Source organism: Choristoneura fumiferana, chromosome 18 (genome assembly GCF_025370935.1).
Source record: "Choristoneura fumiferana chromosome 18, NRCan_CFum_1, whole genome shotgun sequence".
NCBI lineage: Eukaryota > Metazoa > Arthropoda > Insecta > Lepidoptera > Tortricidae > Choristoneura > Choristoneura fumiferana.
Window position 1 is genome coordinate 19668296 of NC_133489.1, and position 13348 is coordinate 19681643.

At 36.5% G+C, this 13348-nt stretch overlaps 2 protein-coding genes across 4 annotated transcripts in view; one reads left to right on the forward strand and one right to left on the reverse strand.

Moving 5' to 3' along the window:
* The window catches only part of krz (beta-arrestin protein kurtz), a 58147-nt gene extending 53617 nt beyond the window's left edge, over nucleotides 1-4530 (reverse strand). For 2 of the 3 annotated variants that reach the window (XM_074102395.1, XM_074102396.1), the window contains exon 1: nucleotides 4198-4530. The gene's annotated coding sequence lies outside the window, so the exon portion shown is untranslated. The remainder of the gene's footprint in view (nucleotides 1-4197) is intronic. The other variant, XM_074102397.1, reaches the window with a different exon arrangement.
* Nucleotides 4531-5600: 1070 nt separating this feature from the next.
* LOC141438113 (protein FAM8A1) lies at nucleotides 5601-12649 on the forward strand. The gene is made up of 4 exons (XM_074101799.1): nucleotides 5601-6022; nucleotides 7239-7377; nucleotides 8039-8165; nucleotides 8747-12649. The coding sequence occupies exons 1-4, from the start codon at nucleotides 5698-5700 to the stop codon at nucleotides 9068-9070; spliced, it is 915 nt and encodes a 304-aa protein (XP_073957900.1). The 5' UTR covers nucleotides 5601-5697; the 3' UTR covers nucleotides 9071-12649.
* Nucleotides 12650-13348: the final 699 nt, after the last annotated feature.

Sequence of the window (13348 nt, forward strand, 5' to 3'; positions counted from 1 at the left end):
AACTGCCATTCCTGCTTTTGATTCGATCGAGGCATGTTTTGCTTTGCTGGACGCACTGTTACTGTTATATCTACATTCTACATTCAACAGTAAAGTATTTAAAGTGGGGATAGAAGGCGCGGTATATCATGATTCAAGGCACGGCGGTCCCTCGCTGCCGGTGCCTCATGCCATGCCGTACATTATACATGCATTATCAGCTTGTAAATACTAATTATTCAGAGTCGGCGCCAAGTCGAGCGACTGCGCCGGCTTGAATGTAACGAGTTTAGATCAGCCATTCTTAAAGTATTTCGCGAAGCCCTGGGGCTCCGTGAAGCTTTGGAAGGGCAAAAGTACTGAAAATAATCAAAATTAAATACCTAAGAGGTACCTACTGTAAGGTTGCAAAGTACAGTCGCTCATAAAATTAAAATGTTAATATGTCAAGATCAAGTTACTTGACTTAACTCGAAACACATTTCACCCATTTTTGACCGTTTAGGGCTCCGGTAAATATTTTTCACGACACTGCTCGAAAATGTGGCCATAGGTAACCTAAATCCAGTACTCAAAGCTGCCTGTATATGTATGTATTAAACAGCTGACTCATTTATGGCTCGCAAAACACGACAACAATGTAGCACATTACGAAAACAGGTCGTATCAATATATGTATTTCATAATAAGATACGACTTTTTGAATATAATTCCTGAATTTCATTCCCGGCATGCTGAAACGACAAATGGACCAATCAAAAGTTATCGTCTGCTGCATGTGAAATTAAATTGACCAATGAGAATGCGTCATTCGTGACTTTTATGTGTTTTTTTTTCTTAAACGCATAATAATATCCACAAAATGCTTAATTTTTTTTAAGTATGATAAAACGCCACAGCATCGCAGCAGGTCGGACATGACGAGGATGAAAATTTGATTTTTTAATAATGTGGTTGCGTACTGGCCACTAAGAACGGACTCGTTTAAAAAATTAATTATGTCACAAAAGAAAAACTAAAATCGGCGGGAGGGGTGACATTATTTACTGGCCCGGATAATATCGACATGGAAATACCGTCCCGATTATTCGTGCACACGTCTATACAAACTCGTATCAAACTGACTTGAGTTTCTATGGGCATTGGGCGTGTACAAGAAAAATCGGGTCATTATTTCCATGTCGGTATTATCCGGGCCGGTAAAGTGTCACACGTCGGGAGCAACGCAGTCATTGGATCCGTATTGTTTGTTTTGTAATATTTTCTTTTTATTTCCTCGCAGTGATCGTGAAAAGCAAAATGTTTAGTCTCGGCCAATAGTGCAATAGATGAACTCGTATTATCGAAGGCCTCCCCTTGGGGTCGGCTTTCAAACTAATTCGTTCATCTATGCTTACTTTCGTGCTTCTACAACAATGTACTATACTTTTCCAAAAGGGTGACAGAACCAAAGAAGTTTGAGAAACGCTGGTTTAAATGGATTTTTTCTTTAAATGTAGGTACAGTCAAGGTCATAAATTAATATAAGTACGATATCAAGACGTAAAAAAAAACTACATAGCTACCTTCGCAAAATTACAGTTCAGTACCTGGGCGACCGAGATCCGGTCAGGCAATACTCGCAAACACGCGTTTTCCCAGAGATAGACCTAGCTAAATCGATTATTCCATTAAAATCGGTCAAACCGTTTCCGAAATCAGTTAGTAAAAAAAATTTTTTTTAATGAGTTCAAGTAAACAAGAATGTTAATTAATATTATATCAATGAAATCTCTCCTGATATAATGCTTGTTCAAACATGGTGTTAACTGATAATTACAGAAATATGTAAGATAACTGATAAGCCTGCTGTCCTACATACTACATAACTAATAAGAACTATGCGCAGTAATAACTAGGTATGTTGATGACATGCTAGGCTAGATGCATAGTGTTTTTGTATTAAAGATTGGTTCCAAACCTGGGGGTGGTTAATAATGACCCCCAAATGAGTAGATAGTGTAAATACAAAAAGGTCATGGCAGTCTAGTGATTTGGCCTCTCAAGCAGAGGACTGGGTTTAAATCTGCGCTCGCACCTCTAAGTTATTGAAATTTATGTGCAATGCGAAATTACATTTCCAATTTATCACAACCTTTGCGGTAAACCAAATCATCGTGAAGGAACTTGCACAAACCTGCGAAGCTATTCAACAGTGTGTAAAATTCCTAATCCACACTGGGCCCATGCTGGAACTACGGGAGGTCTTTTGTTCTGAGAGAAAGCCTGGGATGAGTAAATACTCCGTTTTGTGAGGGAAACAAAATGCTATTAAACATTGTGGGTACATTTGCAACATAAGGAATGGCACTTGCTGTACTTGTTTAAAGATGCATACACACCGGCCCAACGAAAGCTAACAAATGGGTTTTATTGGTCCTGTCTGGACTGGACGGTTTAGCGCACGGCTTAGCCGAAACCCATTTGTTGGCCTTCGTTGGGCCGGTGTGCATGCAGCTTTAAGGGGTAAATGACAACTACCTATGATTAGCTTGTAACTCCACAAATGCAATGCAAACACTGCACAATATGCTTGCAGGGTTCATCTAGGTATATGAAATATGAATCTCCATACAATAATGTCTGAATGAATCAATTTATTGCTCTTTAAAGTCTAATTGGGATAATGTGCATCTATGGTTGAGAAACCCTTCCCGGAAATTCCGCCTCGCCACATGGCGGCAGGGCCACAGGAACGATGTTTGAGAAACCCTGCCTTATACAAACAGAACTATGTGCAACAGACAGTTCTATTGTTATGACAATCCACAGACATAATAAATACTTGTGTAAGTTAAGCATTTAGATACTTACTTTAAAAGTTTTTCTTTTAATATTTTTATAATGTTTATATGAGTTGATAAATGATTCAGAAAAGTACAGAAAAAGGGAAATTGGGGGTCCATATCAGCTTGCATAATATATGTAGGAAAATAATTTAAGATATAATACTAACTAGTTTATGAAAGTAGACCAGAGGAATAAAAACTTATCAAAGGAATAGAAGGAAGGAATGTACAATATGTGACATTGACTAAAAATGCCAAGTAATTTTTTTTGGATGTAGAATCTATAATGCATTTTTGAAAACAAGAAAATGAGGAAAACCATAGAAAAAAAACTATGCCATAACAAACATCCGGGACCAGGTAGGATGTGGGAACATTAGGGTGGGGAAAAATGAACACGGAAAATGGTGGTCAAGGTTAAAAAGATGTGGTCAAGGTCATAAATAGGTGGTCAAGCCTACTGTGAAACCGATGTTGTTTTAAAAATTTATAAAACTTGAGAACCCCCTATTTTAGTCCAATGTATCACTTTTATTTTTATAATTTACAGATTATATATTGTAGTATACTGATTTATGAACATTTTAATGACGTTTATAGATCCAAAAGCAATGTTTGATTTTATTTAAAAATAGAACAGTAAAATCTGAATATACCCTTGAAAATTTAATCACACTTTTTTACATTCATAACATTAATTTCGAAAAATGAAACACACTGTTTCTCTACCAACAAAATGTCATGCAGACTGCATAATTGAATTAATTTAATGTAAACTTAAATATATATTTTTTGAAACTGTGAAGTTGTTGCTTATCAAATTTCTCTCCGGAAAAAATTTGAGCCACAAAAGCGGCAGTTCATACTGTAAATATGAGCCAAATAGAACACAAATGCATTTTTGGATTGTAATTTTTGGTATGTTATAAAATTAATCAAAAGAAGTACAATTATTTCTAGGGTTTCATTTTTAAAGTCTCAATATGTTTATATTTCTTTTTCTTCTACATTCTTCTGTGTCAATCTACCTCCATTCTAAAACTCATCAAAATCAGTTCAGCAATTTGAGGATGAAGAGGTAACAAACAGACACGAGTTTTTTTCGCATTTACAATATTATAGGGTAATCAATAAAAGTATTATTTAAAAACATAATGTGGTTAGACCTTTTCATATATACTTATAAGCATTACATATGGAAGTACTGCTGACAAGAGACGAAACATGAGCCGAAAAAACTACGGTACCTAGTTGAGTTGAGGCCAAATCGTATACGGAAATGTTTACCTACAAAAAATACTATGCAAAATTAGACGGTAAATTCCGTTACGGTCATCTCGGGCGATTTATACACTCTTGGTACATATAAAAATATACAAGACATACTCACAATGAAACGATTGTCCCTGCGTCCTTTATTTATTAACAGTCCACCATTAACGCAATGCATTGACCAGTGAGCAAAAAGTAAGGGTACACCGATTGATCAAGTCACAACTGTCTCGCAGTTTACGGGCGTAAAATAAAACAACACAACACTAGCTAATAATAGCACAACATTAGAAAGAAAAAAAAGGTAATAGATTAAATCACGACATTGAAGAATACATTTCGACGGCACAGTTCACTAAAATACTAAATCCCACCCGAATCCACACTACACCTCACCACCATTACTGCGCATCCGGCAATTCATGGTTTTTGTGTTGAGTGACATTACATTACTGGTGTTGCTAAAGTTTGGTATATTTTTCCCTTCCCCGTAACTTCTTATCTTAACGACCAATAAATAAGCTACACAAGTATAGGAAACATGAGGTTGTACTATTACTTATTCTGTGCCTGAGGGGCAACTACGAAACTCGAAAATCGAAGTCCCTTCAACTCGCGTAATACATGAAATAAGCGTCAGCTGGACGTTAATATAATAGTCGAGTTTTTGCATTTCGTAGTACAGAGCCTGACGTGTTTTGAAAGATTCATGTTTATTTATTAGTAACGAAAGTAGTAGGATAGTATAAAAATCCTAAAGAATTACAAATAATGACTTTATAATCAAAACGGCTTTAATTAAAATAAAATGCCATTTCTATTTTCTATAGTACGATATGAAGCATGAAATGAAGTCGAAAACCGCGATTGAGGTCACATAAGTCAGTTTTTTTAACCATAAACAGGGGATAATTTAAAAAGTTGCAACATTATACCTTTTTTTTTAAAGCAATTATAGAAGCTATGGAACTGTTCCATTTTGGTTCCATTATGGGTACAGGTGAAATAAATATGCTAAAATTATGGTATAATACCACTCTTAGGCCTCAAACTGTAAATATATGTAACATTTAATTATAGTCTTTTCTCTAGTCTTTACTGTACATTCCAAAGACATTCTATTTTTCTGAACGTGTATTGAAACTGACAACTGACAATTGAAATGTCCCAATTGTATTTTTCTCTTAGAACATTATATTTAATAATTGGAGAAAACAATAAAATGGTTAAAAAGGAACTTAGAACTATTCTTGCCGAAAAATGACCAATTTCTATGTATTTACAGACTCATTTTTTTGTAGTTATTTTATTTTGGTTTCATATTTTCGACAAATAATCAATTTAATTAACTAGAAGAACAATAGAGTTCCTTCCAAAAATGGACCCATTTTATTAAAGAACTAAAAGTAACTCATGCATGTAGATTTTGGACTATTCTAATTTTATTTGCATTGCGTCAAGTAAAGTCTTATACTTAGTAAAATACACCTTTCACTTTATTGTCACTATTGTCAGCTGCCGTTTGTCAGCTTGGTCTTAGCCGTCAACAAACGAAACTGACGTGTACCTTCAAAACAATTTAATACTAATATCATCAAGTTGATGGTATGCCCTGAGAATGTCGGAGAATCCAAGATTGCCTGAAGAGGTGCCGTTGGAGGAGGCTCAGACGATGAACAGCGAAGTACCGTTATCAGAACGCGAGGCTTACTTTGTAGCTCTACGCGTTTGGATCCAGCAGGCTAGGACGTACCAGAACTTGTCGTCATGCTTTCCCTATTATATGATGGGGTTTCGAGGCCCTTATCCTGCCCAAAGGAACGTGCCGTTACTAAACAACAACTACCAATTTCAAGGACAACAGTATCCTTTCCAAGTGCCGAATCCTCCACGAAACGCTCCCGTCAATCCGCCACAACTGGAGACCCTTACTCCAGCTGAAGGTAACACGAAAAGTTTTTTCTGTGACTAATGTTCTAAAATGTTACTTTGGGTTCAGTAATTTTAAGTAAAAGATACCCCTGGTTTGCGGCACATCATAATATTGTGAAACTTTTGCACAACATAATATTGTAAAAGTGCCCTTACTCACTTTTAAAAAGTTCTCTTAGAATTGGCAAGCTAAAGTTTAACTTATACTTTGTTTTTTTAGCATTAGAAAGAAGTTAAGCAATCTTTATGTGGCTTTTTATTGAAAAACACTTGAAAAATAAGTCACAGCAAATATGTAACAATTAGCAAGGACATATGATCATTTACATGCTTTTGGTATCATAATTAATAGTTACTGTTTTCTTTTAAAAGATTACCCTTTTTCTAATGCTAAAAAAAACAAAGTGTAATAAAGGAACAAATCCTTACTAATATTAAAAATGTGAAAGATGCTTTGTGTGTCTGCCTATCGGTTACTTCTTCATGGTTAAACTACTGAACCAATTAAGACGATGTTATTGGATAGTTTGAGACCTTGGGATGGAAGCAGAATAGATTTTAGCCTGCAAAATTGCAATTATCTGATAAACAATTATTAGCAAATGGAGTTGCGGGCAAAAGCTATTTTATGAACATAATATAGTAAAAATATTTATTTAATTCTTATATCAATTCCTTAAAAAAGCTTACCTATTTTCATATTTATCATTATAAAAATCACATTACTGTCTATTTTAATTGATTTTGTTGTCAATTGTATTTCTCCCTTTAATTTTGAACTTTGAAGGGTTTATTATAATACAATTTGGTTGCCAGATACAAAACATAAAAGCCAAGTTCAGCACTTAATTTGGCTGGCTATTTAATCATAACGTTTTAAAAGCTGTTCTTATAAACATTTTTTTTATATTCTTATTATTTACTTACTCATCATAAAACTAAGATGCCAGCTGCTTTGCTTGAGCTTGACTTTCAACTTTTACAGTAGCCAACACCCATATAAAGCCAGACACAGCAACCCTAGGCAATTATAATTTAAACCTAAAGTTGAGGAAACAAAATTGTACCAGGGTGGAACCTTTTCATTATCAATTTTGCTATGATTTCTTTGGCAAATGCAAGGGATGTCAACATGACATCAGTAGCAGAAAGGTTCTACCCTGGTACATGATTCAGTTTCCTCAACTATTATACATACAATTTAAGACCAAATCCAATTTGTTTCAGTGATCTCCCGCCATGGTGGCTATGAGTATGTGATCCCCGCGCTGTACAAAAGGCTCGCCGCGGAGTTCATAGATTTCATGCTGCTATTTATTCTCAAACTCATTGTTACCTTCATAGCTGTAGACATGTTTGAATTGATGTAAGTAGACTGCATTTGTTAGAGGTTTTATAAACACCACACAGTTAGTTTTCATGATTATAGGTAGTGTTGCAAGAATCCATTTGTTATTTACTTACTAGGGTCAGAGATATTGTTTGTCATTTCAAAAACCTATTCCTGTAGGTTCTTAGAGACTTCCTTATGATGTTACAAGATGCAATATGACTCTGTATTGTTTACTGTGAAAAAACTTTGCGGGATCTAAATTTTTGTGTTACATTCACAAGTGTAATGACTTATAGTTTTTTGATCCTAGTTTATAGAATTACAGAGTACAAAAATACTTCATTTACTGATCAGGCAACTTATGGATAAAAGGTTAAAAAATATATAAAAATGATTTAGCTAAAGTTCAACTTCAACTTCAACTTCAACTTTTTGCTTAATGGCAACTGGTCGCTTTAGGTTAGCAACCATTACTGCCAATGACACCTGACAACAGCAAAGTATACATGTGTCTGACCGGTTAATAGCTAAAGTTGATTTTTTAGTTAACTGCTTAGTACTACTTCTTCTTAAGACAAAGCCACATCCTTCTAACTATTCTATTTAAGTGTCCCATGATATTTATTTATTGCTATTACATATTAAGTATAATGTCTACTTTATTGACCATCTTCTTTTTCCTAAAACATTTCAGAGATTTGGATAAATTTGACTTCTACAAATTCAGTGAACATTACGACGACTACAAATATGCAATGGAGCTGACATCTGAAATCCTGTTCCTAGAAGTCATATACAGAATACTTGTTTGTATATTTGAGGTTGGTATAACATATGAAGAAAATATTTTATTGCCATTTTATCTCTTAAAATTCTAACTTCACTGATTCTCGTGTAAATTATCTAACAACTGCAGTCTTTTATTTTATTGTATGTATGATTGTCAGTATCACTCTAGTATTTGTGCACTGATTTTGATATTTTTAGAGTTTATACCTCAGACGGCAAACACGGAACCCTTATTACTTTGTTGTCCATTTGTGAAGACCCTTTTTCTCAGGAACGCGTGGAGGTATCACGCTGAAATTAATATCAAATACTCAAGTCAGCTACTCCTTGAAGCAGCGAAAAATCAAGCTTCTATCCAAGTCAATGCATACTTTAATTAAAGTGTTTCCATACAAGTTGCTGGGGAATCAAAACTGGGGTACTTCCTGTCCTGAGTGGTTCTTCTGGCTGTCTGTGTCAGTTCAGTATCCAATCTAAAATGATCGATCCCACATTTCACGCTCGTTACTAACGCCATCTAGTGAGATATTTCGCTTGTCAAGAATCCCTCAAATGCAATGCAAATTGCGGGTTAAAACAAATAGCATGATGAAAATAAAATTTATTTTTCCAGGCATTCTGTCTGAGTGGAAGCGTAGGCCGCACGGGAGGCGCGACGCCCGGCAAGGCGCTGCTCGGGCTCCGCGTGGTAACAGCCTCCGCCGTCGTCCCCGTCGAAGGCCGCCCCAGGGAAACTGTCCTTCTCTACCCCGGTAGACCGCTCAGTTTCATGTTGGCCCTTGTAAGGTCCCTGATGAAGAACTTCCTAATCTCTTTACTGTTTCCCCTATGTGTAGTGCTATTCGTCTTCCGTCATAACCGTACTGGATACGACTTGTTGTGTGGCGTGATTGTTGTCGAAGAGAACATGTTTCCACGGAGACGGCATGCCCCCTAAGGTTAAGCTTGAGACGATATGGTAGCAAGAAGCTTTTGCCAGATTGTATGGTTTCGAGGTACAAAGACTGTGTTCGAGGTACAAAGATGAGCAGTGAAAGCCATAAAAATAACCGAAGCGTCAACAGTTTTTTTTTTTTACTGAAACAATGAGGTTATTATTCAAAAATCACTGACTCATTGGGCATGCAGTTTGAATATTCTATTTTTATTTACTAAAAGGCACTTCAGTACCGAAATATACCTACTTAACTGAAACAGCAGTTAAAGTGTCTTCTACCTGTAAATGTATTGTTATTGTATATTGTGTTCATATTTTCTAACGGCTTGACAAAAGATTCTTGCAAAGCGTACATACGGGAGGCAAAAAAGTTATATTTAACCTTTTGACCGCTTACTTAACAAACATTGAGGTTGTTGTTATGGAGGATGCTTTATTAATTATCAACTGTTAGTCCGTTTATCAATAGTCAGTCAGCTGTCAAAAGGCGTTCAGAATGTGTTTATTTTTTGTGATTTTGTATTCGATCCGTTGCTACAGCATACTGTGAATATGTTAGCTTTATATTGTACGTCGTATATACTGTACGATAATAACATAAATCGTAATCCGTAACATCCTGAAAGCTTTGAAACGACTTCGCGCGATGACGATTTTTGTGAGAACGAGGGTTTCTGAATGGATTTTTTACGTTTCGGTGGTTTAAAATGCTGTGTACCTACATAGTAATAAAGGCTTTATCATACCTATATTATTTTAACCCTTTGGACTTAGTGATGACACTGTGCTGATTTAGTAAGAGCTTGCAGCTTTGACTAAAGAGAATCAGATTCTAGATGGTGTCACAAGCGGGCAAAAGGTTAAAATTATTTAAATGTTTAAACTTTTTACTATGACGTTTTACCCACATATCCTTATAAATTTAACAATTCTTGCTATTTTTTTGTCTTGAGTTTACATCTGACGTGATTCATTGGAGATTGATACTTTTGTAATGTTTTATTGTTTTTGTAAGGTGTTTTTTAAGTTTTTCAGAAATTTACCATATTTTTGTTTTCTTTCTAAATGTTTATTGATGGTTCATGAAGGATTAGCTTATAAGTAGTAATAAAATTCAAACCAAACTATATAAAAGTACACAAGTGGCTATTGTGTCTTTAGAAGAAAGCTGATTTAAATTAATAATACATAAAGTTACATACATTTCGTTACTATTTGATTCCTTAGTCGTAAATGGACAGTTCACTTCCTATGTGCGCTGATAGTGACCAATTTCCGAAGCTGTTTTGTGCAAAAGGCCCCATTTACCCAATATCGTACAGTCGGCATCGATCACAATGCTATTAAAGACAAAAGCTTGTTCCAGCGCCAATAATTTCCTTTATACGAATGAAGTTAAACCTAAAATGCTCTTATAAATTAAAGGCACAGGTTTCGGATGAGTTGCCGTACTGGGCATTCAACTAATGGTAACTGTTATCTCCTGGGTGAAATTTTGAACGTGATTCAAAATTAGTGTTTCAAGCTCATCTCAGTTAATGCTTGACAATGTAATGCATTAACTGATTTGTTCAAATTGAGTTTGATTAAATTGGCAGTTCGTGACTTTGAATTCCCGTACTGTACTTTTTTTTTCTTGTACACCACTTTCAAAGTTTTACTGTACGACTTTGGAAACCTCTGATTTAAGGTTTGAACATACTAAATTTTGTCAAACTAATTTGAACAAATGAGTATAGTTGTGCAAGGTCCGCCCGGATTGCTACCACCATCTTGCTCGCTAATCCTGAAATGAAATAGCAGTGCTTGCACTGTTGTGTTTCGGCGTGGAAAGCAAGACAGCCGGTGAAATTACTGGCACTTGAGGTATCCTATCTTATATAGGCCTCTAGATTGGCAACGCATCTGCAATCCCCCTGGTGTTGCAGGTGTCTATAGGCGGTGGTAATCTCTTACCATCAGGAGACCACTTGCTCGTTTGCCATCCAGTCGAATAAATAAAAAGGAGTATTATATTGTAACTGTAACTGAGCTGACTTTGTGTCACGTTCAAAATATCACCCGGCATAAATATAAATGACAGCGCTGTTGGCGATGAGATACCTACCAAATACTAGGCCACTTTCCGATGCGATTTACTTTTATCTTAAGACTGCGTTTCCACCAGAGATGTGCGAGGATGTGTTACAACAACGTAGTTATTTTTAATGAACCAATGATAGTACAGTACATTACTGTAGAGGCCGGGAAGTAGGGGGTTGCCGGCCAAGCAGATATAGACGGATAGGGGTGCGAGGCCGGCAACCCCACGTTCCGGCCGAGACTTGTATAGTCCTTTTCTCAAACATGACATGAAATGAAATAAAAAAACAAGAAATGAAGCTGGCGGGACGCTAGTCTGGTCGCGGTGTTGTGTACGCGCGTGTCGCGCTGGCTGCTGGCGGCGGGCGGCTGCTGGCGGTGGTGCTGGGTGTGGGCATGCGCCGTGTAGCAGAGCGCGCGTTGAATGAAACAAAAGACGGTCGCATTGCCGGCCAGCGGCCTGCAAAGAGATTTCATACAACTTTAAATTATGGTTTAATAATAATTTATGGTTTATAATACTTTTAATGTAGCATTTCCACAAAAATATCAAAAAAGTATAAAATAAAAAATTAAATTAAAAAAAACCGGCCTGCCTTAAAAACTAAAAGGAAGAAAATAAGTCTAGTGGTCTAGAACTGTTAAGTAGCTAATTTAAAGTTCAACAGTCGGGACCTATTTAAATCGTGACCAGCTCAAATATTCTGAATGGGTCCCGACTGTTGAACTTTAAATTAGCTACTTAACAATAAGTTCCGACCGAAATCTCGGTCTCGGTCTCGGTTTCGACAAATCTCGGCCAAAAATGGGGCCTCGGTCTCGGTCTCGGCCCAAAACGGCCGAGATTCTGGGCCGCGACCGAGACTCCGCGACGGCACTGAATTTAAATATTGGCGCGCGGTTTACCGCGGTGTCCGCGGTGGCATGAGCTTTCTTTGGGATTTTGATTGGTCGCCCCGCCCGGGTTCACGCGTATGGTACCTACTTGCTTAAATAAAGTGACCGCGCGCAGGCAGGCGAGCCGCAGCGCCTGCTGCGCGATACTTCTCAGCCTATTATTTGCAACACAACGTCTATGTTTCATGTCATGTTTGAGAAAAAACGCTTAATTTACTAACAAACTATGGATTATACTTAATCTGAAATAAATGACATTATTATTTACCTGTCCGCGCCCAGCACAGCTCTAATGGTAACAGCTGAATAGAGCGAGGTTAAGTACCTAAATGAAGCATTTACACATTCCTCGCAACATATCCTCGTACATATCTGGTGGAAACTTAGCCTAATTGCCGCATCAAATTACCCTCGCCTTCGACTCGTGCGTCGAATACTATTTAGCTGTGAACTGATACATACTATGTTTATAGCCCTAGATGTGTAATATACTAATGTGTTTAGATTACGAAACAAGTGCTACAAAGGAGGCTGCTGGTTACCATGAGAATACGCGAGAGTGAAGTTGTATTTAAGTGTATATAAAGTCTTGTTGAAGAAGTAATATTTTTATTGCCATACCCCTATTTCTCGGAATTTTAGATGAAAATAACGACACTAGACTATGGCGCATGATGCATCGAAAACCGGTCTTTTATCGATGTACCCTCAGCCAAATAAGTGGTCTATCCATTTTTAAACAAGTTCCTATTAAATGAATATGTCGCTAAAGTCGAACTTTCAAGTTGACAGACGTCTATTATTATTGTTTTATGACATGCAAACGATTATCAACCTTAGGGTGGTATACCACATATTTGGCTGATGGTACCTATACTCCAGTTAAATTATGGTTTAAAGAAAGAAAGAAAGAAAGAAAATACATTTATTCACAACACAAGACACAACAATAGTATTAAGTACAAATAGACAACACGTAGGAAAGTATGTGTCACTGCGGTTGTGAATAGGACACTGGCTCAGCATAATGCTGAAGCGTTAATAATAAACACCCCAGCGCTGATTTTCAGCCAGCACCGTTGGTGACCCTCGGACCGCTACGAAGATATACACTGTTTTATTACTATACATAAGACTACATAAATAGATAATTTGTAAACAATGAAACATATTATTTATTTTATGGCTTTGAAGGACATTAACATTAGTACATAAACATAATTATTATAAATATTATACACTCACTTGCCAAATATACAACACCTTTATATCGTTTATATGGTTTAAGACATTTATTTC